At 48.7% G+C, this 25,543-nt stretch overlaps 1 protein-coding gene across 1 annotated transcript in view; it reads left to right on the top strand.

Annotated features, from left to right (window-relative positions):
- GPC3 (glypican 3) overlaps positions 1–24,716 on the top strand; it is a 153,867-nt gene extending 129,151 nt beyond the window's left edge. The window contains exon 8 of the mRNA XM_075054151.1: positions 22,702–24,716. Coding sequence (XP_074910252.1) covers positions 22,702–22,880 — 179 coding nt within the window. The 3' untranslated portion in view covers positions 22,881–24,716. The remainder of the gene's footprint in view (positions 1–22,701) is intronic.
- The last annotated feature ends 827 nt before the right edge of the window (positions 24,717–25,543 follow it).

Raw genomic sequence — 25,543 nt, 5'->3', positions numbered from 1 at the left:
GGAGGAAGATTTACCCTTCCAAAATATCTGTGTTAGGCAGTAACAAAAGTTGTCTTGGGAACAGATGGATTTGGCAGAATTAAATAGAAATAGTTTGTCCTGGGAAGGGAAGTTGGCCTCATCCCATGAGATATGTAAGGATAGATGTGTGCAATAAAGATATATAAAGATGGCTCTGCAAGTTTGTGTGTGTAAAACAGCTCCCCTGCCTGGCTGTTCCTGCTGCATAACCTGCAGTTAGTTTTGCCTTTCTGTTCTCCCTTGGTTATTTCTAAAGGGGAGAGGGAGTTTGTAGTTCGAGCCCTCGGGGAAGCCGCGAGTTTTCCTGCACCCTGCCCGTTTGCTGCCGCCGCGTGCTGCCAGACCGGCCGGGTGGGCTGGTCCTCTGGGTTGGTTTCCAGCAATCCGCGCTGTACCCAGGTACTAGGTGAAAGTCAAGATCAGCACAGTGTGTCCCTTGATTTACCCAGATCTGTAACTCTTTAATGGCTTCTGGCTTGCTTTTCCACTGATTTATCCTCTCGGCAGGGTTCTTTCGAGTGCTCCCATCAATTTGCAGGCTTGAACATCGCCTTGGGCTGGCCAAGCGTGGTCTCTTCTTGGGTGGAAAAGCCATTTGTTGGTAACCCCTTCATACATGCTACAAAGGCGTTGTTGCTTCCAAACAGGAATGTAGGCACGTTGCAGAGCAGGTGATGTCTCCGGCAGCCACCTTCCCAAAGAGAAGGGGCTGCCGTGTTCGTGTGGCCGTGCCCTGCGTGGGCACGGAGCAGGACCCCTGTGTTTTCTGCCTCTCACTGTGTTTTTGGAAGCTGCTCTGAACCCCCGTGAGTTGCAACTCTCATCCTATTCTGCTTTTAAACATCTCCAAATGTCCCAGTAAACCATTCCATATTTTAGAGGTCTCAGTGCTGAGACGTCATTCCCACAGCTCAGCCTTTGGTCGCCTTCCTCTTGTCACCCCATTTTCTCCCAGGTTTATTTCTGGAGGTGCCATCAATCTGAGCTCCTTCCACTCCCGCCGCTGTGGCAGGGAACTGGAGATGCTGCTGCTACAATGACATTTGAATTGGTTTTTCATGGGGAGCAAATGGGTACGGGTGGGTTTCTCTGCCGAGGCAGTGGCTGTGCATGGCAGGGCAGGCAGGGTCGCTTTGGGTACAGCCTTCCTGGTTTCTGCAGCCCAATCTTGCAGGAAAGTTTCCTTAGAAGTGAGTATTCGTGCTGGAAAAGTGGACGCTCCCAACCTGGGAGGAGCGACCAGAGTCTGCCGGTGCTCACTCAATGCATGTGCTGGGAGACAGACCAAGAGTAGTTAAAATATTTACAAGATCGTGTCTTCCCATCCTTTATTATGGTGATCGCTTCTCTGCAAATGCCTTCAGGGTGCCCGCATCTGAGCAGCTTGTATCTGCTGATACTGCTCTGCTCCATTTAGTGCTGGGTCTTGGGATGTTCATCTGTCTGCCGTTTTCAAATATCTGATTGACTTTTAAAATACTCCTTCCGCAGGTGGAAAATGTCCCTATCTGTGTGGATTTTGCTGACAGCGTGGGGTCACGTGGCTGTTGTGCCTTCCCGCTGTACAGCCTGCAGGCTTGAATTGTCCTGCTGAAAAATATCATGGGTACTATATCAATATTTATTGTACGTGTCTCCGCTCAGCCTTCGACAGAGGTGCCCTGTCCTTGGCCCACGCAGCGGGGTGAGCCGTGTCAGTTTGACGCAGCATCCTTCTGCTGTTTTTTTCTATTCTGCTAAAAGCTTTAGGACTTTTAACTATAATTTTTGTAGCAGCAACTTTTTTTTTTTTTTTTTTTCCAAAGAGGGTGCTGTTGAATGCTCAGCTGAAGCAAGGGTAGCAGAAGCATACTGTTTTACAAGACATTCATCCTGTCCCAGGGCGAGAAAATGACAAGGCCAGATGTCAGCTAGATTATCCTGATGGAAGAGCTGGAATCATACCAACTAAAACAGTGCAATAGCTTGATTATTGCTTTTCTATTTCAAGTGTTTGTGTTTGTTGAAATTTCTCCTTTTAACGAAGATTTGGTTGGAAGTCAAGAATTCTTTGTCACTGTCCAAACACAAGCTAGAAGATGGAGAGGGAGTCACATGTAGCAGTTGGCTGAAGCTCTTAATTGAGTGGCAAGTTCATTAATTCACTTTTGACGTCAGCAAAAATGATTTTTTTTTATTGACAGACTGGGAAAATTATTGGTGACTTTCAGAGATGGGTTCATTTATAGCATCCTTCAGCTGGCTGTTTGTGCTGCTGTGACTCTTCCAGGCCTCACATAATGTATACATTTTGAAGGGTTCTTGTAACTTTTGTGTTGTGATTTCCTTCAAAGAAACAGTAAGGCCACAACTGAAGAACTAGAAATTAATCTCTCAGAATAAGTTTGCACTTTGAGAAAAGCTACATATATGCAAAAACATCTATGAAATCAGCAAGTAAATCAGCTGGATATATTAATCCCATGCTTCTATTTTTCTGGTTTCAATTTTTCTTCAATTTTTATTTTTATTTTTTTACTTTTACAGGTTGCAGATCCAAGTCCATCTGAGCAATTTATATCTGGTATTTTTAGGACCTGACTTCCACTGCCTCGGTCCATTCTGACCCAAAGCAAAGAATGATGTAGTAGTTTTTTTAAAGCCGGATCAGTAGAGGACATGTAAATCCCTGATATCCTCATATCCATAAATCACATGCATCACATTCCCAATGTGAGCAGACGTTGGCCTAAACCTTCTTTTGGAAGCCCACATCAGCGCAGATGAGGCTGGTTCTTGGGCCCAGTGTAAGGTGACTGGGTGAGGTTGAAGGGTTGGAGACACACTGAAGGTCAGATGAGATGATGTTTCTACTCTTATATGTACAAATGCACAAAAGTCTTTGAAAATCTATGATTTCTTGTCCGTCCCAGATGTTTATAATGCCAGTCTGCTGGCAAGAGGTTTACCTTCCAGTTGGGTTGCAAGTTTGAATAAGTTTGTGTTATGCCAGAGCATCTAAGGAGATACTTTTCAACAGTGTAATTTGGGAGCTAATGTATCTTTAAATTGTTACCAAGTGCAGCATTTTACATGACTGAACACATCAAAACAATTTCAAGTACGCAAAAATCTGCCCAGTTGCAATAGTGATAGTCATACTTATCTTTAAAGGATGATGAATCTGTTTTTCTGTGGCTGAAAACACACAAATTCTTCCGAAGCTGGGAAACACAATTCCTGACTCGGATACAAACTTGCTTTTCTTTTTGTGCTGTTTTTCGTTGTGGAGAGACAAAATAGTTTAACTGGATTTCTTTTTAAGGGATGACAATAAAGAAATATTTCAGACAGAAGCAGACCAGGTGCTACTTGCTAATGGGCCGACAAGATAACCTTAGGCTGATAGTCAGGGCTTCGTATCTGCACAGTTTGTCATACAAAGAGAGGTTTGTCTGCCAGCCTGATAACAATATAACGTGTTGATTGACTTTTCACGTAGGAGAGGGTCCCCCTTTCATGAGTGGCTTGGCTTTTACTAATGCCTTACTGCAGGTAAGCTGATAAGAGCGATTACGGGGATGTAATAAGTGAGGCTGTAGGGCGCAGCCCTGCTCGGTGTTGTGGGAAAGGACGCCGGCCCTGGAGCGTGTCCCAGCCGTGCTGGCCGATGCGTGTGCCCAGCACTTGTGTCGGTGTGCCAGCACTCAGCTGTAAAACATCGTGGGGAGGTCCTGTGGGCACGGGGCTGGACCGTTCCTCTCTTGCCCCATGGCTGCTGTGGCTGCTGGTCTCAGAAAATGGGGGATGCGCACTGTGGGAGGAAGGGCTGCCTTCTCTCCTGGTAGCATTTCCACTCCTCTGTGGTCCAGGACAGGCTGGTCCGGTTGAGATCCCTTCTTTGTGGGCTGCTGGATCGGCGTACCTCACTGCGTTGTCTTCAGCCCTGATGCAGAGCATAGACAGGTGGGTGCTGAGTGCCCATATGAGCTCATGGTCCTTGAGATCATGCTGCAGTTTGTCATATCTGCTTATACTTCAGGTGTCTTTGACCACCTGGGCACTACTGAAGGGTAGCAGACACGGGACAGCCCTATAGCTGAGCTACTGCTCGGTGGTACTGCTCAGAAACCACAGCCACCAGCTGAACACAAGGCTGGGCTCAGCAAGACTGGGATTCTTTGGTGCACACCACCATGGTGCTGGGGATTTGGCTGCGGGCAACGGCAAGGATTGAACAGGAGGAACATCACACAGTGGGGACGCCCAAAGGTTACATGCAGTCAAAGACACAAGAAGACAAATTCATGGAACTAAGGTCCGTCAAGGACTATTAAACACAGCTTGGCTTGGGATGAGCTTGACATGTGTCTGCCCAGAAAGCGTCTTGAGGAAACACAACTATGTGAATAACTGGAGACACAATTAACATTGGGCCAGGTGGCCCTGTCTCATTAAAAATGTCTAGGAGAGGGTCCTGGGCTCTCAGCAGTGGCTGCTGCATTGCTGGCCATCATCTTGCCCTGAGGGAGGTGTCCGAGAGAACAGATGATGTTTCAGGGGGACCATGGAAGCCACCACTTACTGGAAAACTTTTGAGTACAGCTTTCAGAGCACTCTTCAGCCCTAAAGGGAAGAAGATGGGAAATGCTGAAATTCTCCAGGCTGCCTTAAAAACCCTGATGTCTCAGTTCCCCTCTTCAAATTTGAACAAATGTGTTTGTTTTTACATAGGATATTGGGGCAACGACCTAGCAGTGCAAGTTGCAGCATCGCATTATGGCAGCAACCGAAGGCTCTGGGGACGTGGTGTTTACTTAGATGTGGTTGAGCGAGAGCCTACACAGCGGCAATCTCCTTACCTGGGATCCAACAGGTTCCTACTTGCTGCAGACGGGAGCATCACATTCTTGAAAATTAGTTTTTACATCTTTCCATAAAGATAAGTGTATCTATCTATGAACTAATCAAGCCTGACTAAATGAAGCTGTGAGTTAAATATCTGGAAGATGTCTGGATCTTTCCAAACAGCAGTGCTCCCTGGAAAGTCATGGGTTGTAGCCCAGGTGGAGGAAAAGGCATTGCCCAAGATGAAGCTCTCAAAATGAAATCAATGGAGACACAGTGCTGGATTCATGCACGGGCCTGATCCTGGAGCCCTGGCACTGGTGGTTGATGGTCTCCAGCAGATAGAAACACAGACCTGCCCAGGAAGCAGCCTGTCTTTTTAGTCCTTGCCAAAAAGATATCAGAAAGAGGGAGAAGGATGCTCCTCCAGAGAAATCTCTGAGGACTCAGCATTTTTAATCCACATTTCTTTTTCTCTTCTCCCCACCCCTTGCTTTGCAAATGAAAATAGAGCGCGTTTGGGTCTGGCCTGCAAATCACTCATCAGTCGGTGTATTACCAGGACACGACCGCTTACTGAGTCAGCGCCGCTCTGGGCGCTGTAGGATCGGGGCGTTCATCATCCGTCAGGCAGAAGCTCTCTCCGACTGTTGTGCGTTAGTCCCGACCCGTGCGCGCGCATCTGCCGGGGCTGACACCAGCAGTAACATGAACTGAACCAGGTGTGTCCATCCGAGCGCTGGCTCCCCCGATTCCCAGCAGATCCCCGACCCCTCGCACGGCTGGGATGGATGAGGTGTGAACTGGAGGAGAGATGTCCTCCTACCGGTGCGGTGGCTGCGCTCTGCCTTTGCCATCCATCCCTGGCCCCAGGGGTTTTGCGGCTCTAAGGAGAACCCAGATGGCTTTCTTCCATATCAACAAATTTCAGGCAGCCCGAGTGCTTCTGAAGTTCTCCAGCCTTGCCAGCTTTTCTGGGTCTGTGGTGCATCTCACTTGGGGCAAAAGTGGCTTGACCCCAAAATTTAACTTCTGCCCATGTTGCTTTTAGGGCAGGTTGGAAGCTTTCTGATGGGAAAACTTTGTGCTGGAAAATGCCTCTCTCCTGGAACTGGGATGCAATGAAGCATGCTGGGGTTTTGGATGGGATTTTTTTGTTTTGGAAATAAATTGAAACATTTTCCTCTGCTCCTGCAGCAGGGAAATGCAGCAACAGCCTGCTTGCCCATACTGCAAGGTAATGCTGTCAGTTTTCACTCCAGAGCAGCTTCTTGTCTAAAAGTCTGCTTGAGATTACGTTTTTAATTATACCACAGAAAAAAATGAAATCCAAATGAATTGATTGAACTTCATTGGAGTGGTGTGTCAACTTGCCTTTTTTTTTTTTTCTTTTTTAAAACAACAGAAAATTTAGACGTGGTTTGCCTTTGTTCTGCTTTGGAGCAGTAGCACGTTTCCCCTTTTCTATGGGAATGGGAATCTGGCATTTTGACCAGCTTCTGTAGTTTCAGAAAATGTCTTCAATGGTATTTGGGGCTCTTGACAACATCTTGCTGTCTGTTCCTGCTTTTTGTTCTGTCCTTGCTTCCCACGGGACCTGGGATGATGCTCTGCCCTTCCCTCCCACGGGAGGCTGTGTCTGCGCCCAGCACAGATTTTGGATGCAAACCCAGTAACACCTTTCCTTTCCTATACCTTCCTTCCTTCCTTCCTTTCTGCGTATCCCATCTCCGAGCAGCCGGGGGCTGGTGCCCGAAGCAGTGCCTTGGGGCTGACTCTGCTGGATGCCGAAGGACCCTGCGCACTGCTGTGTGCCAGGACGCTGCTGCGTCCCTTGGCTGGCTGCTCCCTTGGTGGTTATATGCCATGATGTGTGAGGACGTATGTATTGTGGTGGCAGGTACTGCTGGCTGCTGTGGGACCTCGCTGGCCGCGTCGGGTTTGGCAGCTGGACAGACTGCCAGGGCATCTGTCACCTCCAGCGCAGGAGTCCCGGCAGGATTTCTAAAATGTAAATTACAACTGCAATGTGATACACATCCTTTTTCTCCCTTTTTTTTCCCCCGTTCCTTCCTGTTTTAATTCAGTGTCTTGAGTCTCTGTAAAATTGTTGGACTCGAAGCTGTTTTGGAGTTGCTTGTGTCCCATGGATACTGGAGACGGTCTTCCTGCATGGGGAGGCAGACATCTGCTGCAGCCTGTTTTCAGACTTTTTTGTGTTAGGCAGACTGCAGTTGGCAGGTGGGAGCCGGTGGTTATTATCAGAGTCTGAGTAATATCCTCTGCCTCCCTGATAACTCTCTGCCGGCTGCTTTGCAGCTTCAGTACATTTGCTCATCGTCTTCTGGTTCTGTGTAGATCATTCCAGTAAAAACTAAATAAAAAAAAAGTTGTGCGCTCCCCAAAGTCATCGCAGAACACAGCCTGCAATATCTCTTCCTCTTCTCTTGTCCACATAAATCATCTGCTAAGGCAAGCACAGAGAATGTGAAAGAATGCATTTATACCCGAAACGCTTTCCTCTCCCCTTCCCTCAAAGGGCAAACTTCCCCGCTTGTGTTCCAGTGTCTGTTGACAGGGACCATCTGATGTGCTGTCGCCTTCCATTTCCCTTCCTGGCACTTGTAGCTTTATTTCTGCCGTTGCAAAGACTAAAAGAGGGTGAGGGTCCAGAGGAGGGCCATGAAGGTGATCGGGGGCTGGAGCACCTCTAGTATGAGGACGGGATGAGAGAGTTGGGGTTGTTCAGCCTGGAGAAGAGAAGGCTCCGGGGAGACCTTGGAGCAGCCTGCCAGTACCTAAAAGAGGCTTTTAAGAAAGATGGGGACACTTTAACAGGGAGTGTAGTGATAGGATGAGGGGTAACAGTTTTAAACTGAAAGAGGGTAGATTTAGGTTAGGTGTTAGGAAGAAATTCTTTACTGTGAGGGTGGTGAGAGACTGGAACGGGTTGCCCAGAGATGCCCCCTCCCCGGCAGTGTTCATGGCCAGGTTGGATGGGGCTTTGAGCAACCTGATCTAGTGGAAGGTGTCCCTGCCCTTGGCAGGGGGCTTGGAACTAGGTGATCTTTAAGGTCCCTTCCAACCCAAACCATTCCATGGTTCTATAAGGTGTGCCCAGCACCATGCAGCCAACACGCGGCTGCGCACGGCCATCTCCCCACAGCTGCTGCATCTGTCCAGGGGTGCTTTTGCCAGCGGACCGATTTTTCCAAATGTGGGGCCAGTGGCAGGTATCAGGCTGGGGGGGCGGGGGGAGTATCACAGTGGTAGCCTGGTGTTTTTGGGGGAAGTGTTTGTCCCGGACGGGTGGGCTGTGCCGGGGCAGCCACTTTGGCCGGGTGCAGGGAGCGAAGGCTTTGCACACACCGCATTCCACTCCTGGGCTCTGGTGGGACATTCCTGCCCGGCCGTGGGCTTTGGTGGCAGTCAGAAAGCTTTGCCCTGGTGGGGTTGGGTGTGCGTGTCCAGGGCAGTTTGAGTCTTGCAGCTCTTCTGGGGGTGGAGGTCCTGAGTCTGCCCTCTCCAGGCATCTCCTTGCTGGGTTTGATTCCCCTTTCTCACCTCCCATTTGCTTTATTTACCCCAGAAGCATTGAGGGGTGATCTCCAGCCACTCCAGAAAACAAGACTAAATGGTTTCTCCTGGACCTCAGACCAGTCCCCCAGGTCTGCTGACCCTGGTATTTCCAGGGAATGAATACCAGCTGTGGTGGGTCAGGTTTTGATCTTGGAGGTTCAGCTGCTGTCTTTCCCTCTAGTTCACTTCTCTAAATGTTTTTAGTGGCAGCACTGAGCGGCTGAAGGCAGCAGGGGTGGTACGGCACCATGGGCAGAGGTAGCTCTGGTGCAGCCTGGAGATCCCAGAGTGTCCCCCATGCACAAATAATTCCACTCAACTTGGTCCTCGTGTGCCCGTGGACTTGGGCACCAGCTGAAGTATCTTGCTGATACTTAAGTGTCTGCTGGGCCAGCCACTTAATGCTATTAGCAGATGCTAAATAGGTCTTTCTTATTTAGTGGCCTTAACTTATTAAATCAGGCAGCAATACTCTCGGAAGAGTAGTGCTGGAAAAGGGAGCAGAGTGAGCTGTAAGTTTCCAATTTCTGCTGGATCAGGCCCCTGGAGATCCGTGTGATCTGGTGCATTGGAGGCAGTGCTATTGCAGTGACTCATAAACAGATGTGCCCAATTTACATTGCAGCTTAATACCTTTGTTTAAAAAAAAAATGTTTTTTCAAGACAAATGTGTTAAAGCAGATGTTTCCAGTAAAACAAATACTTGTGTGATTTACAAACAACTTCCTACCGCCAGAACTCATTAGAGAATGTGAAAAAAAGAAAAATGGTTCTGTGTACCAACAAAAAGATAAAATCCAAACACAAGGACATAGCATGGAGGTATTTCTACACGTTGAGTGAAAAGAACTGCTGTACTTGGATTGGAAAGCAAGAGGTTTGAGAGTGATTTCGATTGCTAATAGCAGTGAAACTAACCCTGCCCAGTTGCATACAGTAAGGAGCAGAAACCTGTCTGTAAAAATACTTAACCAGCTCCTGTTATGTAGGATACGGGGTAACCAGGACCACTGTGTGGGGTTGCCTGGAGGTTCCTAAATCACTTCCATCCCATTGAAACCTACACTGGGGGACTGGATGGCTGCAGGATTTCAACTAGCCAGTTCTAAAGCAAAGCGAACAGTTGCAGCTCCTATAGCAAGCCCTGCTCCAAGGGATCCCTCCCTGGGCATGTCCCCCTCCGTGTCCCACAGCAGGACGGGATGCACAGACGGATACTTTCTTTGCCTCTGCCTCGACCTGCAGCTCAGGCTTTCTGGGGCAGTGCAAACCCCCGGTGTCTCTGCATTTTCTCGCGGGGGGGCTGTGCAGGGCCATGCCCGTTCACCTGCTCCTCCCAGTTTTGGGGAGGCAAAGGCAGGTATGTGCTGAGAAAGTTTTGTCGTCTCCGGTCTCTTCGGCCCTGCTTTCCGCCTGGCTCCATTGCGGGGCTGCTGTCACACAGTGCCTGCAAGCCCGGCACTCATGTTACATACAATTTGACACCCCATGTGGTCTTAATGGATTTCCCAGGCTGCAGCTGCAGCACAGCCACCACTTTTTGTTAGCTGCAGGAGCTGGCAATCCCCCTTTGCCTTCCAGCTCTCCGCTGCACAGATATCGTATTTTTTTTAATGCACTTGTCACCTATTTCATCCAGGCATTTGTTGCTAATTTGGTGGTTGGACTTGATGATCTTAAAGGTCTTTTCCAACATAAACGATTCTATGATTCTAAAGAAACAGTGACAGTGGATTTTTGTCGGTCAGCAGGCTGCTTGTCTAAATCCATCGTTGCTTCCCATGGTGCCTTCCCATGGCTCTGCTGGCAGACCTGCTGGGGGATGTCTCTCAAGGCTGGAGGGTTTGGGATGATGGGCAGAAACAGGCAGCCTGGTCGTCTTCTGCAGCCTGTCCCACCCAGCAAGGGGTGACACAGCAGCTTGGCAGCCAGCGGTGCGTGAGGAAGCAACAAGGATGATTTGAGGAGCTTCTGTTTCTTCTTGGCGCATGAATGCGGGATGTCTCATCAGGGCTGTCAAGTTCATCATTAGGAAAACGACTGCTAATGTCAGAGCCCTCTTGAGGTGTCCTTAGACATAGGGGCTGAGCGGATGCACTGAAGGGTGGCTGTGGGACGGGACTGATCCTCACCCTCCCTGCTCCCCGGTGTGTCTGGTTTCTGTGCCTTGCCATAAAGAGTGTTTTCAGAGCAAAACCTCGAACAGCTGCCTTCACAGGGGCACTTGCTGGGACATGTCTGGAGGAATTAAAAGCATCCCAGGAGGAGGAGGCCAGCACTGCAGAGTGACTCGGGGCACTCAGAGGTGCTTTTCCCAGCTCACCCATCAGTGCTCGTGAAGCCCCCTTGCAACCTTGGCTTGGTTTTAGCCATTAGTGAGTGGAGGCTTGTGCTTGGCTCCTGGGGACTGTGAGGCTTCAGTGCTTAATTAATCTCTGCAAAGCAGAGGGTGTAATTAATGCCTGCAGTGTGCTTTGAGACCCTTGGGTGAAAGGCAGCGTGCAGTCGCTGTGCTTTGCCTTTCAAGAGCAAAACCGCATGGTTGGGTCAATTCTGTGAAAATCATCACTGGCCGGTACCACGTGCCATTCACGGCCATCCCAGGATGGCTGCTCGTTGTATTGCGGTGTTTTGGGGTCTTTTGGTCTCTGCTGGTGCTGTCTCAGGGAGGGCCATGGGCAGATGTAGCCCAACACAGCTTCTGTCCCCTCCGTGCTACGACACTCCCCAACCGGTGCAAATTGTCCTGGGGACATGGAGCCGAGCAGAGAAAAGAAACTCCCCTCTCTCCTTAAAGAGGGGACATCTCTATCTGCTTTCCTGGTGTTTCTACACAGGCTTTTGTAATTTGTTCCTGAAATACCTTTGTTTTTCAGCCATTTCTTCAAAGAGAGAAAATCACGACTAGTTGCTTACTGCCTGTTTTAGATTAAACCATCCTGCAAAGACTAAGCAAACTGGGTAAAAAAAAAAAAAAAGATATATTTTGGTAGCTTAAGGACAGCCAGGCAAATTTCTTTCCTGATATCTATAAAGCTTTTTTTCTCACTGTCACAATGTTTTTGTGGGTGTTAAACATAAAGGACAGGAGAACAGATTGCAGGTACGTTGAGTTTCAGCACAATCAACTGTCATTATTTAAAGAAGATGCTTTTAACCAAGTCTTTAAAATTATGTCCTCGTTTATCAATTGTGAGGTGTAAAACTGCATGTCGTACAGAATTGTTCCCTGTCACACGCCGTCCTGATGCCATCGCACCCGCTCACGCTCTGGGTGATCTGCAGACATTTTACACCACTTGCCACCGAGCATTAACAGAAATAAATTAACGCTTTAAAAGCGTAAATGTTGTATTTCATAGAAGTCAGGCAGGATATTTGGAAGGGAAAGAAATGTAAATAGAATTAAATTCTGCAGCAAGATTATTGATATGACAGGACTAAAGAGCTTGGGATTCTGTGAAAAGTGCCTCTTTTCATCCCTCTAATAAGTCCATTACTTGCACTCGGGAATATTTTAAGGTCCTTTTCATGCTGAATCTGGAGTTGAGCATGCTTTGCATTTCAAGCTTTGTCTATGAATCAGTAGAAGCCAAAGTTATTCCTGCTTTAAAATAACAGGAGCAGGGAACAGCTAATCTCTTTTCATTCTGAGTCCTTACATTATTTTACTGGACAGAGTTTGTGTTGGCTACAAAACAGGGCATTCACAAAATCTATGAGAAGGAATTTAGTCTAAGAATGAAGCCTAGATTGCAGTATGCATAAAGACTCCTTCTCCTAAGGCCATTAAGAAATTCCAAATCTGAGCTATTTTGAACAGTGACATTAAATTAGCCTTGCTAATTCCAGTAATTCAAGCCGATAGCTGAGTTTACAAATCTACTAGATGAGGCCTTCCCATAATTACAATCTCAATGTGCTTTTCAGCTAAGGTGAGTTGGCACAAAAAAAGATAAATAAATAAAAGGGGGGAAAATGCTCTTTCTGTTCTGGCTTTTGAGATGAATATCTCTAAAGAACAGTTAACCGGCTGTATTGCGCCAATAAGACGTCCCCTGTCCTGGACTGGTAAGTTCATTTTGCCTCTAATGTGCAAGTAAAATGCAGAAAAGAGACTGGATTTTTCCCTGTTTTGTTTTTTCTGTTGTCTCTTTTCAAAGGAGCATTGAAGCTGCTGGTGCTTGTAGTTCTGTTTTTAGTTGTTTATTTACAGGTAGTAATTCCTACTGGGAAAAGAAAGAGTCTGACTGTGTTACCCTCTTTTGTGGGGGAAAAAACCCCCAACCTTTGGTGGATAAATTCAGGCTAGAGCAGGTGGAGCAACGATACAAACCAGCACACACCCTCGCCCTTACTCCTCTGGATAAGTTGATTTCCAGATCCAACACAAATAGATGTTCCTAGAGTGATGGAAAGGTTCTGAAGATATGTTTTCAAAGCCATAAGGCACAAAAACATGAAAAGAAAAAAAATTGAATGCATTATTTAAAAGGGTGTTAATTTTATTAGAACCGAGCTGAGCTAATGTAAGGGCGAACGTACATATTCACATCAGCACTTAACTCAGGCTGCAATGTTCATAAAATGTCCTTTTGATCAAGCTGTAAGTGTTTTGATCCTTATTCTATGAGCATCATTCAAAGTGACCTAACTGTAGCTCCAAACAGGCATCTGCAGCTGCAGAAGTCCTTGAGCAATAACAGGTCAGGAACTCGAATGTGTGCTCTGCCAGGAATGCTAATATTGCAATCCTTTTTGTTGTTGTTGTTGTTCCAAATAAGAATGAAAGCACAAAAACTCCCACAAAATAAAAATTCCCAACAGAAAATTGTCCTGCCACCATTCATTGTGGATACTTGAGTCAAAATATTAAACAAAATGCTGATTTTAATCTATCATAATAATAATGGCATGGCTGCTAAACGTTTTGATATCATCGGCACATGAGCGTTTGACCTTTCTCCCATTGATAACATTGTCACCATTGGCACAGCCAAGTGAAACATTTTGATTTTCAGAAGACCACCCTAATTTAAGAGGATGTTTTTGTGCTGGGCGCCCACAGGGTTGGGTGCAACTCCTGCAGCTCGCAAAACCACAGCAGCACATTGCATGGTCCCGCAGAGCCCGTTCGGAAAAGGAATGGACCAAAAAGCTTGCAGGAGGCTGGCAGGCATCTCCTCTCCCTGATGCAGGCAGATTTCCTACCACTGGCGCATGTTGCCCATAGGCTCAGGTACATGCAGCAGATAATGTCCCAAAATAGTGCTTAGGGCAAAATCAGGTAGAAACAGCTGTGCTGTTTTCAGGGGCTGGAGGGAGCTGCTGTTGCTCCCTGAGGCCAGGGTGATGGCCGGGGAGGAGTGTGGTGAGGTGGTGCAGGGCGTGAGCCCCTCTCTTTTTCTGGGAGGGTGGGAGAGGAGGGAGGCTGAAATGCAATTCTTGATTTCCAGGAAACTCTTATCTCTAATCTCCATAATCCGTTTTAGAGAGGATTTTGTATTTTTCAAGGGATTTACAAACTGGATTACATAGCCTTTTTATTTTGATTTTCCACCGTGATTGTGACATTCCTGAGAGTGAGCCATGAGTGCTACAGATAGGATGGAGGGGGATGCATTCGTGGACTGGACCTTGGAGCCCTCTTGCATTGTCGCCTCCTCATTTCAGTGCTCACTGTGCCTATGGAGTGTCCCCAGAGCAATTTGGATGCTCCCACGTGAGCTGTGCATCCCCGTTCCCAGTATCTTCCCTGGCTGCATGTACAGGCTGACCTGGGGAGGTGCTGGGCAGGAGCCCAGGGATGATCCGCTCCCTCCCTTGCTCCCTCCTCCTGGGGTAGGGACAGCCAAGGTGGTCTCCGTGAGCTCCACCATGGTCCCAGCCACAAGCACTGGTTTGACAAGGTCCCAGCTGTGGTTCCCCAAGCCTTTGCCCCCAGGAAAGAGCAAGTGGGATGAGATGGATCCAGCACAGCCCAAGGATCACAGCCGTGGTGTCCTGGCACTCAGCTGGGATGATGCCGAGTTTCCCATCGGAGCTGCCACCACCATCCAGCTCCAGCTTTCAGCAGTTCCACCGGTGCTTTGGGACCAGGGTTTGCTCTCCATCTGGGAGGGAGGCAGGGAGCAGGAATCAGCCCTGGTTTTGTGTCAGATGTTACATGCAGCCAGTAAGCAGCTGGGTTTAATTTGGGTCTCTCTCTACAGCGATGCAGAAGGCACTGCAAAGCCAGGTCCTGGTTTTGGACTACAGCGGCTGTTCCCGGGGCTCCTTCCAGTGCAGGGAACATGACCTGAAGCTGTTAAAAAGTTCCAGCCTATGAACTCAACCCTTCTTTTTCTATATAAAGTGGGAAAGTCAGGTATGGTGATGTTTCCCAGGGCCTCCTGCATTACCCCATTTTTATAGGCTGAAGTGACTTTAATGTTGTTTTAATGCAGGGCCAGGGTTTTATGTATGCATGTATGTATGTATGTATTTATTTATTTATTTATTTATTTTAGCAGCTTAACACAATTAAAGAAGCCAGGTGGTGCAGTAGCCTCTCGGCTCCCTTCCTTTGGCTGCTCTCTCACCTCAACCCATGCTCTGTGCAAACATTCCCCCGGCACGGGCAGGGGGAGCTTGCTCTCCATCCATGCCAGTGATCCCAGGCAGTGTAAGAGCACAAAACCTCAGGGAGTTTCTCCAGGAGCGGAGGCAGGCTGAGCAGATGTCTGTGTACCACCGTGCCTGAGCCTACCCGCCGGCTCTACCTGTGGGGGGCTGAGCAGGTATGTCCGTGCCCAACGCAAATTCTTGGGTTATGACCCCAAATCTCGTTCCAGATATTTTCCTTGGCGTGAGGAGTTGTAGCCTGGTGGAGTCTCTGTCAGTTTGATCCCCAGGCTGGGAGCGCTGCTGAGGCATTTTCTTTACGTGTGTGCTCAAGGAGCAAAACACCCGCTGCCTTTGATTTTCCTTTTCCTTACAAGCCTAAGGCAATGATGGATGTCCAGGGATTGTTGACTGAGCATAGACATTGCACAAAGTCCTGGTCCCTTCTGATTGAAGAGGCACGTTCCTGGTTGCCTAGTTGGAGCACGAATGCCACAAACCCCGGTCTCCATGGCCTGGGCCCTGTTCAAGTCTGGTTTCCGCACGCAGTGAGTCACAAAGGAAGATGTCAGATGTTCCTGGGTGCCGTAACACCACCGTGACTTTTCTAATCAAGCATTGAGAAATATCCTTCTGCCTTGAGGGCTGCTTTTAGCAGCTGGCATCTGGAAGGCAGGGACCATTGCCGTTCCCCATAGGACTGCATCTTGGTGGGTCTTGCTAGTACATGAACGTCACTAAATGTCCTGAGCTTGGACAGTTGAAGGGTAGGAGGTAGCAAGCAAGAGCTGCCTGCCCCGGTCATGTCCAAAGAGTTTTTGGGGGAGCAAAGATGAAGGAGAAAATTTCAGTTTGATGTGATGATGTTGGTTTCGGTCATTAGAGGAAATAGGAAGCATTTCATTTCGCTCTGCTATCACTGGGAACGTTACCTCCCAAAATCAAGACTGTCCTGAGATGTCTCAGATGACAACAGAGTAATCAGAAGGGATCGCTTTGTGCATTTAGATCTTGAAGGTCCCCAAAGAAGGAGAGGGTGACTCCACATCTGGGTGGGCTGAGGTACATGGGGGATCTGCAGGAACACTGCTTGACCCAGTCCTGTATTGCTGCCTCATAAATCACTCCACTTCCATTCATACTCTTCTGTTTCCAGCTTCTCCTCTTTTTCTTTTTTGTCTCCTGCCTTTGGAGATGCTTTTCGCTGTCCATGTTAGCCCCCTATTTTTTAGTTCTTCTCTCCTAAGTTCCTTTAGGTAGCAGCTCTTTTTCTGGACAGTACAGCTGGATATCAGACTGGGGCATGCTGCTTCATCATCAGAGTACAAGGACTCTGGCACTTCCAGTTAATAATGCTAATGAGATTTGTTAATTTTTAATAGATTACATGAGTGTGTTTTGCTAAACACGTTTTTGTGGCTCCGCTCTGCGAGTACAGTTCAGAAATTCTTTCACTTGCTGCCAAAGGGAAAATGATTAATGCAATTGCAGACGCCACATTCTCTTCGGGGTAAATCTAGAGCACACCAAGGAGCAAAGAGGAATTTAATAAGTACATTTTCAAAGTAAACATAGGCCCAGGTCATAAATGATAGCCCTTCCTTGCCACCAGCCTCTGGCCAAGGTGGAGTGGAGTAGTCACTTGAATTGGGGTCATGGTGCAGCCCCTCTGCCCGTACCATGTAATGTGTTGGGTTTTGGGGGGTGTTTTATCCCTTTGCCCCATCAAAAGCTTGAAGACATCCATGGATGAGACTTTTCTGGTAGTGCTGGAGGTTGGGGAGCCAGGGTGTGTGTACCGGCTGCCTCGCAGAGCTCATGGCTGATGCCTTGTGTACCCCGAGCAGCAGCTGGTTGCACCCCTCGCATGGGGCTGGGCTGGAGCTTCCTCACCTCTCTGTGCTGGATGACTTGGTCCCCCCAAATCAACCTGGTTGTTGCCCTCCAGATTGCTTTAATCCTGGGAGAACTTACCCCAAATCGGTGCCAGTTTTGTGGTTGTGCCTGCAGTCTTCAGGTCAGTGGCACACCGGCAGCTGGGATGTGTCGAAAAGGCGAGCGGGGGAAAAGTCTTGGTTTGCAAATCAGCAATCCCAAACCCAATTCCCTTGGGTTTCTGCCCAGGAAGTCAGTTTTACCACTCGTTGCTGAGCCGTGCCAGTCTCCCCCGGCCACATTGCCGACGGCAGCAAGATGGTGTCGAGTCGGATTTTGTCTTCTTTTTTTTCCAAATCCATATTGCCAAGAGCCGCGCCTCCTAAATTGCTGCGGAGGAGGTGGAAAGGCAGAGGCACAAGACCATGCACATGCTGCACATCCATCTTGGTGATCTTGCAACCGTGCCAACACAAGCACCACAGCCAGCCCCGGCTCAGCGCTTTAATTACACGCCGGTGCGACCGCACCTATGGCTGGGCTGTTGCAGCTCGTTGTGCAAGAAGACAACTGGCAAACCTGTTGGTGCTCCAGGATTTTAGTGGTAATAAGCCAGAAGGCAAAACCTCCCTGGTGAGATGAAACCATGCTTGGCTAGGTGTTTGGAAGAGTTTAAGGTGTTTTGGAGAAGCAGAGGGTTGGGGATCCCAGCTGTATCCGTGCAGTCGTGGCCGCGCGTGCCGTGTAACTCCATGGATGGGCTCAGGTGTTGTCTTTGTGGAGACAGAGGTGTGTTTGTAGTATGAGCTGTTTGCATGAGAAAGGCAGGTAACTAGGGGCTGAGATGAGTAGAGCTTTTGGTATTCCAACAGCAAGAGTTTGGGATGAAATTGGACTGTTCTTCTAGATTTCAGGTGCAAACGCCTGTGAGAGTGAAGTGGTTGGCGCTGTAAAGATGGAGAGAGTTGGGAGCCAGGGTCGGGCAGTCTGCTCTGTGGAATCGCAGGCTCTTATGCTTCACCTCGTAATGAGTCAACAGCTTGGGCTTGACTCAAATGTCTCTCCCTTAAAGAAATCCAGTCTTGCTTTAGAGATAGACAGAGTCTACTGCATCTAGTGACAACTTGTTCCCCACACTGATAAGGCTTGCTGCTTAAAAAAGTTAAATAAAGCAACGCACCCTGGAGACTGTAATTCTTGTTGGCGCTGGTAGCATGTGCTTTCCTAGAGCAGTCCTGAAGGACATATGCAGTTCACAACTGACCACAAGAGCTGCAAGACCTTGCCAAGCTGCCCTACTTGTCTCTGACATTTCTACTTGATGTGTTTTGCATTTATTGGAAACACATGGTCACGATCCATTCCCTAGTCCCTTCACACCACAGAGTTTCCATCATCTGCAAACAAGGGCCATCACCGTGTCCCTGCAAGCGCTTTGGCCCACTTGGCAGCCTCGTTTGGTGAACACGCTGCGTTAGGCACAATGGTTTCGCCTGTGGCGGCGGGGGGGATCCCCTTCGCACCCGTTGCCGCTGCGCGGGGCACCGGCAGACCTATCAAGTGACGTGGCAAAGCAGTTTTCACGCATGGCCATCTATTACGGCTCTGTTACTATATTAAGTCCATCGCTGGGGCCATCTGCCGGGGCAGGCTTGGCAGGCGGGCAGCCCAGATGCCTGCCTCTGAGATGACATTCCTTGGCTCCGGGCTCTGGGCAGCAGCCGAGCCAGCCCGCGGGAGCCGGGCACTGTCCTCTTGGAGGTCATTTGCCAGAGTGGCGTTTGCTAGGAGTTCTTTGCTTAAGACCGTGTTGTCCTTTTAGGGGTGAAAAGGGGTGTTTCAGTAGGCAGCGGTGACTTTGGCACAAAAACGCCTGCCGTAAGGCTGCCCGCGTGCCAGTCCTCACCCGCCCGGCTTCTTCTGCGCCAGCTGCCGTGGGACTTATTATACCAACTCAAAACCAATCTCCTCCCACTTCAGCCGTCTTTTGTAGCCGTCTCCAACGCTAGTGTGGTTCAGCAAGAAGAGCTTTTTAATGATTCCCGCCCAAAAAGCTTGTGCAGAGTCAGTACGCCTAATTCTAGTCCTAATCCACGGAAAAATGCCGCCGCTTTATTTTGCGGATGCGGGAAGTGCATGTTGTAGAGCTGGCGGCAGGTTTTGTCATCCACGCTGCGAGACCATTGAAGCTTTTGCCGTCCTGGGAGCAAAGCGCAGCAGCTTTGTGTTAGAGGGGCTTTTGTTACAAAAGATGCTTCCGGAGGGACCAGCTTGTGTTCGGCTGGAGACCTTTCACCAGCTGCGTAAGGACTCCGGGAAACGGCACGGCACGCTCAGCTTGCATGCGGGGGAAAAAAAAAAAAAAAACCCAGAGCTAATGATTGACTATTATTTTAAGGGGATTATCTAATCCGCAGCCCAGAGGACAAGAGGGGCCAAAATGAGTGAAGATTGAATACGTAATTAGTGCAGATTGTTGGTAATACCCTCTGGACTCCAACTGACTATAAACAGAAACAGATTTTTCTAGTTTCCCCTCCTCAAAAAAAAGCCTTTGCAGGCCAAAGGGCCACTTTGTAGTCGAAACTATTGCAAATTAAGTGGGTGATCAGAGCTGGGGTAGTGGAGATGTTTAATGCAGAAGATGGCTGGGGAGCAGGGAGGCAGAGGAGCAGATTCTCTCGGGTTGTTTTGCAGAGTAAAGGCAGAGTTTTGGGTGGAAGAGACCGAAATGGCGTATGTGGGAGGTTAGTTTCTGTTACTACACCAGCCATCCTGCAGCTCCATCCCTGGTGCTGGGCCTCCTTCTCTCCCGGCGGCTGTGGGAGCAGGAGGTACAGGGATGTGGCGGTGACCTGGACTAACCAGGGATCGTAACGAAGGCTGGAAACTGTAATGGAGCCCTCTCAAGAAGTACCTCATTAGGAACATTTGCTAATTTGGATACCTAGATTTGAATTATTATTAGTGTTATTGTTACTGTTATTGTTATTATGTATTTTTAACATTGTTACCGCCTGGACCTGGTTATCAGCTGCCTCAGGTCTGGTAGAGGCTAATACTTTTAATTTTCCTTTCCTCTGATGTACCAAAGGTTATTAGAAGTTAAGGAAAAGGGATGTGCAAGAGTTACGAATCCATCATTAATACAAAATAAAAGACGTATGGTTAAATCCATCAAGCCTAAAAATACAATTGGGCACAAATAAGCCCAGAGAAGGAAACAATGGAAGGAACAGCAAAAACAAACAGCACACCCAAGCACTAAACTTCTGAAGCAGTTAAACAAGGCTAGGAAAATAGCTCTCAAATCTCTGATGACAAGACGGTTTCTGTTCCCTTCTCTTTAATTTGGTCAAAGAGGATGAATGAGAGAATTGCCATTCCCATTGGGGTGAAATGACATGATTTAAAAAATTACCCTTACTCAAGTTCAGGTGAAATATCAGAATTTAAAAATTTCCCATGTAAAAGATGTTTGAAACGATCATTTTGGTATGCTTTGGCTGAACGTTTCCAACATGATTCAGCTGCTGCATTGCAAACCGTGCAGGAACTCGCATCTCATAAATTACAGCATCGCAGAATGAGACTTTAAATGGGAACGTCAAAACCCTTTGTACTGTTAAGGACCTTGCTGAAACACTCTTTTGTTTCAAATTTCTTTTCTAAACTGAAGGCAAGAGTAGTTACTCAGTTCCTGTGGATTTTTTTAGTTTTGCTAGGATGTCCAGTAAGAGAATATTCTGCCCCAAAAGCTCTGCTGGTTGGCTGCAGATCACTGGCCTGGAAGCATGCCGGTGCCTGATGGTGCTGTGACCCCATGGGGCATCTTTTAGGTTTTAGGAGTCTTTGGAGTGTGTGGAAACACCTTCCAAAACACACCAGGGCAGGCCGTCATTGCCCTGATCGGATGTTGTACCAGCTGAGGACTCTCCTGTAAAACAACCAACTGCGAAATAATCTGCTGTGATTTTATTAACTCAAAATCCCTTCACTTATTCTGCAGAAATGAGCTTGGGAAAATAGGATGGTGCAGCCAGGCTGCTCCCAAACCGCCCCAAAGCCTGAGCATCCCGTGTGCCAGAGGGACTTTTTCTTTCTGTGCTTGGAAATCAGCACAAGATGGGCAGAGGTGACCTCCCGGGGCATCCCTTTCAGGGTGGCACCTTTTCCTGCTCTGCCTGTGGGTGTGCAGCTCCGGAGGACAGAAGCATATCTGTACTCTTAAGAAGAAAAGCAGGAAAATTGTGCAGAAGAGCAATCACAAGATCTGTGGGAGTCTCCCAGAGAAGTCAGCGTTTACCAAGCGGGTTTTGCTTGCACCTGGCCCTTTGTGTACGTGGGTATCTGCTCCCTTTCAGCCGTTTCTGACCCTCTCTGATGGCCTGGGCTGACTCGCTTGTCACGCTAACGTTGTTATGCTTTTGTTTTGCAGTGTTTGGTTATTTTTGATTAAGAAATACTGCCTGTTTGCCTTGGCAGTGGTGCTTATTGGATTGATGCGGCGCTTTTTAGCTAGAGTGTTTATTCAGCCTCTTGGATTTTTTTCTCAGAGGTGGGTGGGGTGGGATGATCCAAACCCGTCAGAATGCTGGTGATCCACAAGGGCTTGTGAAAGGCTTGAGCCAGGGTCTCTTCTGATGGAAACCACCAGCTTCCTCCACTTCCAATGGCCAGGCTTTGGGGATAAGACAAAAAGGCTTGACTGATTCTCATCCAGGCAAGAAACCTGGACCCCAGAAGGAGACGGCAGCAGCACGAGAAGGGGAGTGAGGGACCCATTGATTTGAGTCAAGCATGGGTGCACCCTCTCGGTCCAGATGCTTGACAGGTACAAACTCCTCAGGTGGATCTGGCTAGTGACATTTTAAAACACCATTTCCTTTTTGTTCTTGGTCCTGAGAATTGCTGGTTTCTTGCCTTTCCACATTGTCTATTTTGACATTTTTTATTCCTCTGTGTCCCAGGGAGACAAGGGTGACTGTGACTTAATGCTCAGCAGGTCCTTTGCAGCCAGTGATGGGTTGCCACAAGCTTTTCCCCCGTTAATGTCATGCCCCTCTGCCAGGACTATCAAAACGTTTATCCTGGGCATTTTCTCGCGTTGGAGCTCCCATGTGCATCATCTCAAAGTTGCCATGTTGCAACACCAGCATGCCCGGGGTGGATGATCCATTCACATTCCTCGCTTTCCAGCACTTTGATGAGGTGGACAGGGGATGGGATGGATGTGTTGTAAGCGCCGTAAGGAACATATTTGGCACACACTTACGTAAGACTCCAGAAATGCAGAGCTCCTCAGGTCCTCCAGCCGGGAGGTATTTGGTGAACAAGGCTTTGTGCTGGCTCTGGGTTCAGGGGAACTATTTGTGCTCACCTGGATTTCCTCCTGCATGCATCCTAGCAGTGTCTGGGGAACAGGCATGATTTGCATTGCTAAACATCCACTCCAAAGCTCAGCTGATTTTCTTTGGGAGCAGCTCTCCAGTAAGCCAGATCCCCTTATCCCTTCTGTTTTCTTACTGGGGCACCTTGTAGTTGTGATTTTTTGGTCTTTCCAAGCATAGGGTACGGGGAGGCTCTCTGGGACCAGGGCTGGGTGCAGGACTAAGATGTTTGCTAAGCTCTTCCAGCCCATCCACCCCTGCCATGATTTCTTCGACCTCACTCAGACCCAGCTGCTGGCACGGGCTGCCCCGGGGACCCCGGTGCTGGTGGGGGCTGGATGTGCCGTGCGTCAGGATGCCGGCACGCACCCCCTGTCACTAACCACCTCCCTCTTTCTGCTTTCAGAACTGGCGTATGACCTGGATATGGATGACACCTCTGCAAACAAGCAGCTTCTGAACCAGCAAAGCAAAGAAGGTGCTGCGGTCCCCAGCAGCGACCCCGGGAGCGCAGCCCCCCGCCCCAGCCCTGCTGCTGCCGTCACCCTGGTCCTGCTGCTGCTGCTGCTGGGCCACCAGCCGTGAGCGGTGCTGGGGGCATCGCTTAGTGTCCCTCCATGCCTTTTTTTTAATGAGGAAGACAGTCAGAACCTCTTCTGAAATATATGCACATTTCCAAAGACAGGGCAAATGACTTGAGTCAGTTTTATAAAAGAATATGGTAACTTCACACAAAAAAAACCCTAAAAAAGCGTTTGTTCATGGTAAACTAGTAAATACGTAACAGTGCTTTTTAAAGATAATCCTGTTTAATATAAGAAGGTTCGTATTAAATTGTGTTCCTCGCAGTTTTTGAAGACTGAGGTCTCCCTTGCTGTTAAGTTGAAGACCATATTTCATCTTGAGTTGTTCGAACATGCATGGGATACAGAACACCTACGATTTATGAAATACTCTCAGCAAATATCAGACCCCTGATCCTAGTTGACTTAATACGGATTTTGTCTGTTGTTCAAGCAGTTTTTGTACTTACTCCAAATTCGAGGCTCACCCCTAGGAATCTGGCCAGGCACATAATACGGAGGGTGTGTGAAGACAGGGGAGAGAGAAGGTCAGACATACGGCAGGAGGAAAGATGCTGCGGAAGAGGAGTTGTTGTGCACTGGGATTGTTGTGGAGACGTGCTCCTCTGGGCACGAAGCACACTTGCATCATGGCAAGTTGCAGGTGATTTTGCTGCTCGCCTCCCAGCCAGGTCCTGCGAAGCCCTTCAGTGCAGGTGGCTGGTCCCCACCAGCATCCCCGTGGCCCATGCCAATGCCCTGGTTTTTTTCTTCAGAAGTGAAGCACCTCCTTTCCCACGGGAAATCTGCAAACACAGCTCCAGCCAAAGGACAGACAGCGTGGATGTACACGCTGTGCTTTACAGGGATGAATAATGGGCATCCATCGCATTGTGCTACAAGGGAGGAAAAGAAAAGGATTTGCAGGAGCCCGAGGCAGATGAGACTCTTACTCACGTGTTTCTTTGCATGTTACTTTACTTAAGCTATGTCTAAAATAAAGGTCGGTTGCTCTATAAACGGTGTGCTGGAAGTAGCCTCCCATGTGTGCGAGGCAATGCTCTGCCTTGTTCCTGGAGTGGCCAGTCTGGAAAGGCCAACAGTGCCCAGCTCAGGGGCACCATGAAAAGGCTTGGCTTAGTCTGATTAAATGGATGGGCTGGGGCCAGGGATGGTTTGGTTCCTGGCCAAAATGGTTACATATTTCTGTTTAAGATGCTGCCTTTACTAGAATGATTATACCTGCAGTATCTTAAGCTGCAGCCTGTGCATGTACATGTGCACGCACACGTTCACACGCATGTGCATGCTTTAAATAGTTGTGTGCCTCAGACCTTTCTAAAAGCAACTTTAACTTTGGGAGAAAGTAGATAAATGTGAACCATGCCATCAGACGGTTTGAAGAACAGAAACTTTGCCCAGTCTAAGTGGTGGGGCTGATCTGGCCGACCCTGATTTGAAGCATTGGGACTGTGTGAAGCGCTTCAGGGGTGGCAGAGGGAGAGCTGGCTGCTCACCCCGCTCCTCTGCCCGGGGATGTTAACTCCCAGTTCACCACTCCTGATGGAGAGGAGCAGATCTGGGCTAAGCCCTGGTGTGACCTGCTGGTTAAGAGTCGGAGAGCTGTCCTCTGGGTTTCAGACCCCACATCTCCCGTCCACATTGGGGTGAGCGCTGGGGATGTTTGGGCAGCGCTGGTGCCATACAGTATTCCTGTAAGTGCTGATTTTTTACATCCATGCCAGTGTGATGGGTATGTGTATACGTGTATTTGTATTTTACATGTTCAAACCAAACTGCAATCCTCTCCGTCTCTCAGGATCGCCGCTTGCTGGGGAGCCCTTGGGTTGAAGGGGTCCCGGTGCACGGGAGTGACACGGGGCAGAGCCATCGGCGTTGCTGGCAGAGGCGTTTCTTCATCCTCCTGCTGCTTCACTCTCGCGTTGGCCCAGCTCTCCCCATCATCCCTGCTCTCCGTGCTGTGGCTGGCTGTGCCCATGAGCCTCTGCTCCACCAAAGGGAATATTTTATTAGAGCCACTTGAATTCCCATCGCTGCTTCCCTTCTGATCATTTCCTTTCATCCCCGTGGAGCGCTGGGGGTGGGAGCGGGCTGCTGGGTTTGTTCAGAGATGATGCGCTGCCTCTGCCTCGCCAGGTATCTCTGGTACCAGCGCAGGGACATTCTTGCCTTTAATGTCGTGTCAGAAATATTCTGTGTGCTGCTCCTTCCTTAGATAAGCAGCAGGACGGGATGGTGGCACTGGCTCTTCTGCAGTGCGAGTCCAGCGTGCTTTCTCTCTCTCTCAGGGAGATGGCGTGGGCTGTCCCTCGCTGTGTGTCACACAAACCTGCCGGGTTTTCCCACTCTGCATCACCACAGTGCGATGCTGATGCTTCTCAGTAGAAGACCCCTCTGTAGCACGCTGAGCCCGGTTTCCCATTGTACACACATGCTGTTTAGCAAAGCTATGCTTGTTGGAGACTTTGTTATCATAAGTGATCACAAAAAGCAGCCTTTGAGCCCCCTACCTGCCAATTTTATAAAATAACATATTGTAAATTGAAAAAAGGCTGTTGAATTTTACTCTGTGGTGGGTTTGTGTGCATGTTTTAACCAGGGTTTTGCAAGGGGTGCCCTGGCCACCAAGGTGGACTGAAGCTGGCGTTCGGTTTTGGTCAGTGT

Source organism: Buteo buteo, chromosome 22 (assembly GCF_964188355.1).
Source record: "Buteo buteo chromosome 22, bButBut1.hap1.1, whole genome shotgun sequence".
Classification (NCBI taxonomy): domain Eukaryota; kingdom Metazoa; phylum Chordata; class Aves; order Accipitriformes; family Accipitridae; genus Buteo; species Buteo buteo.
This window is presented reverse-complemented; position numbering and strand designations above follow the sequence as displayed.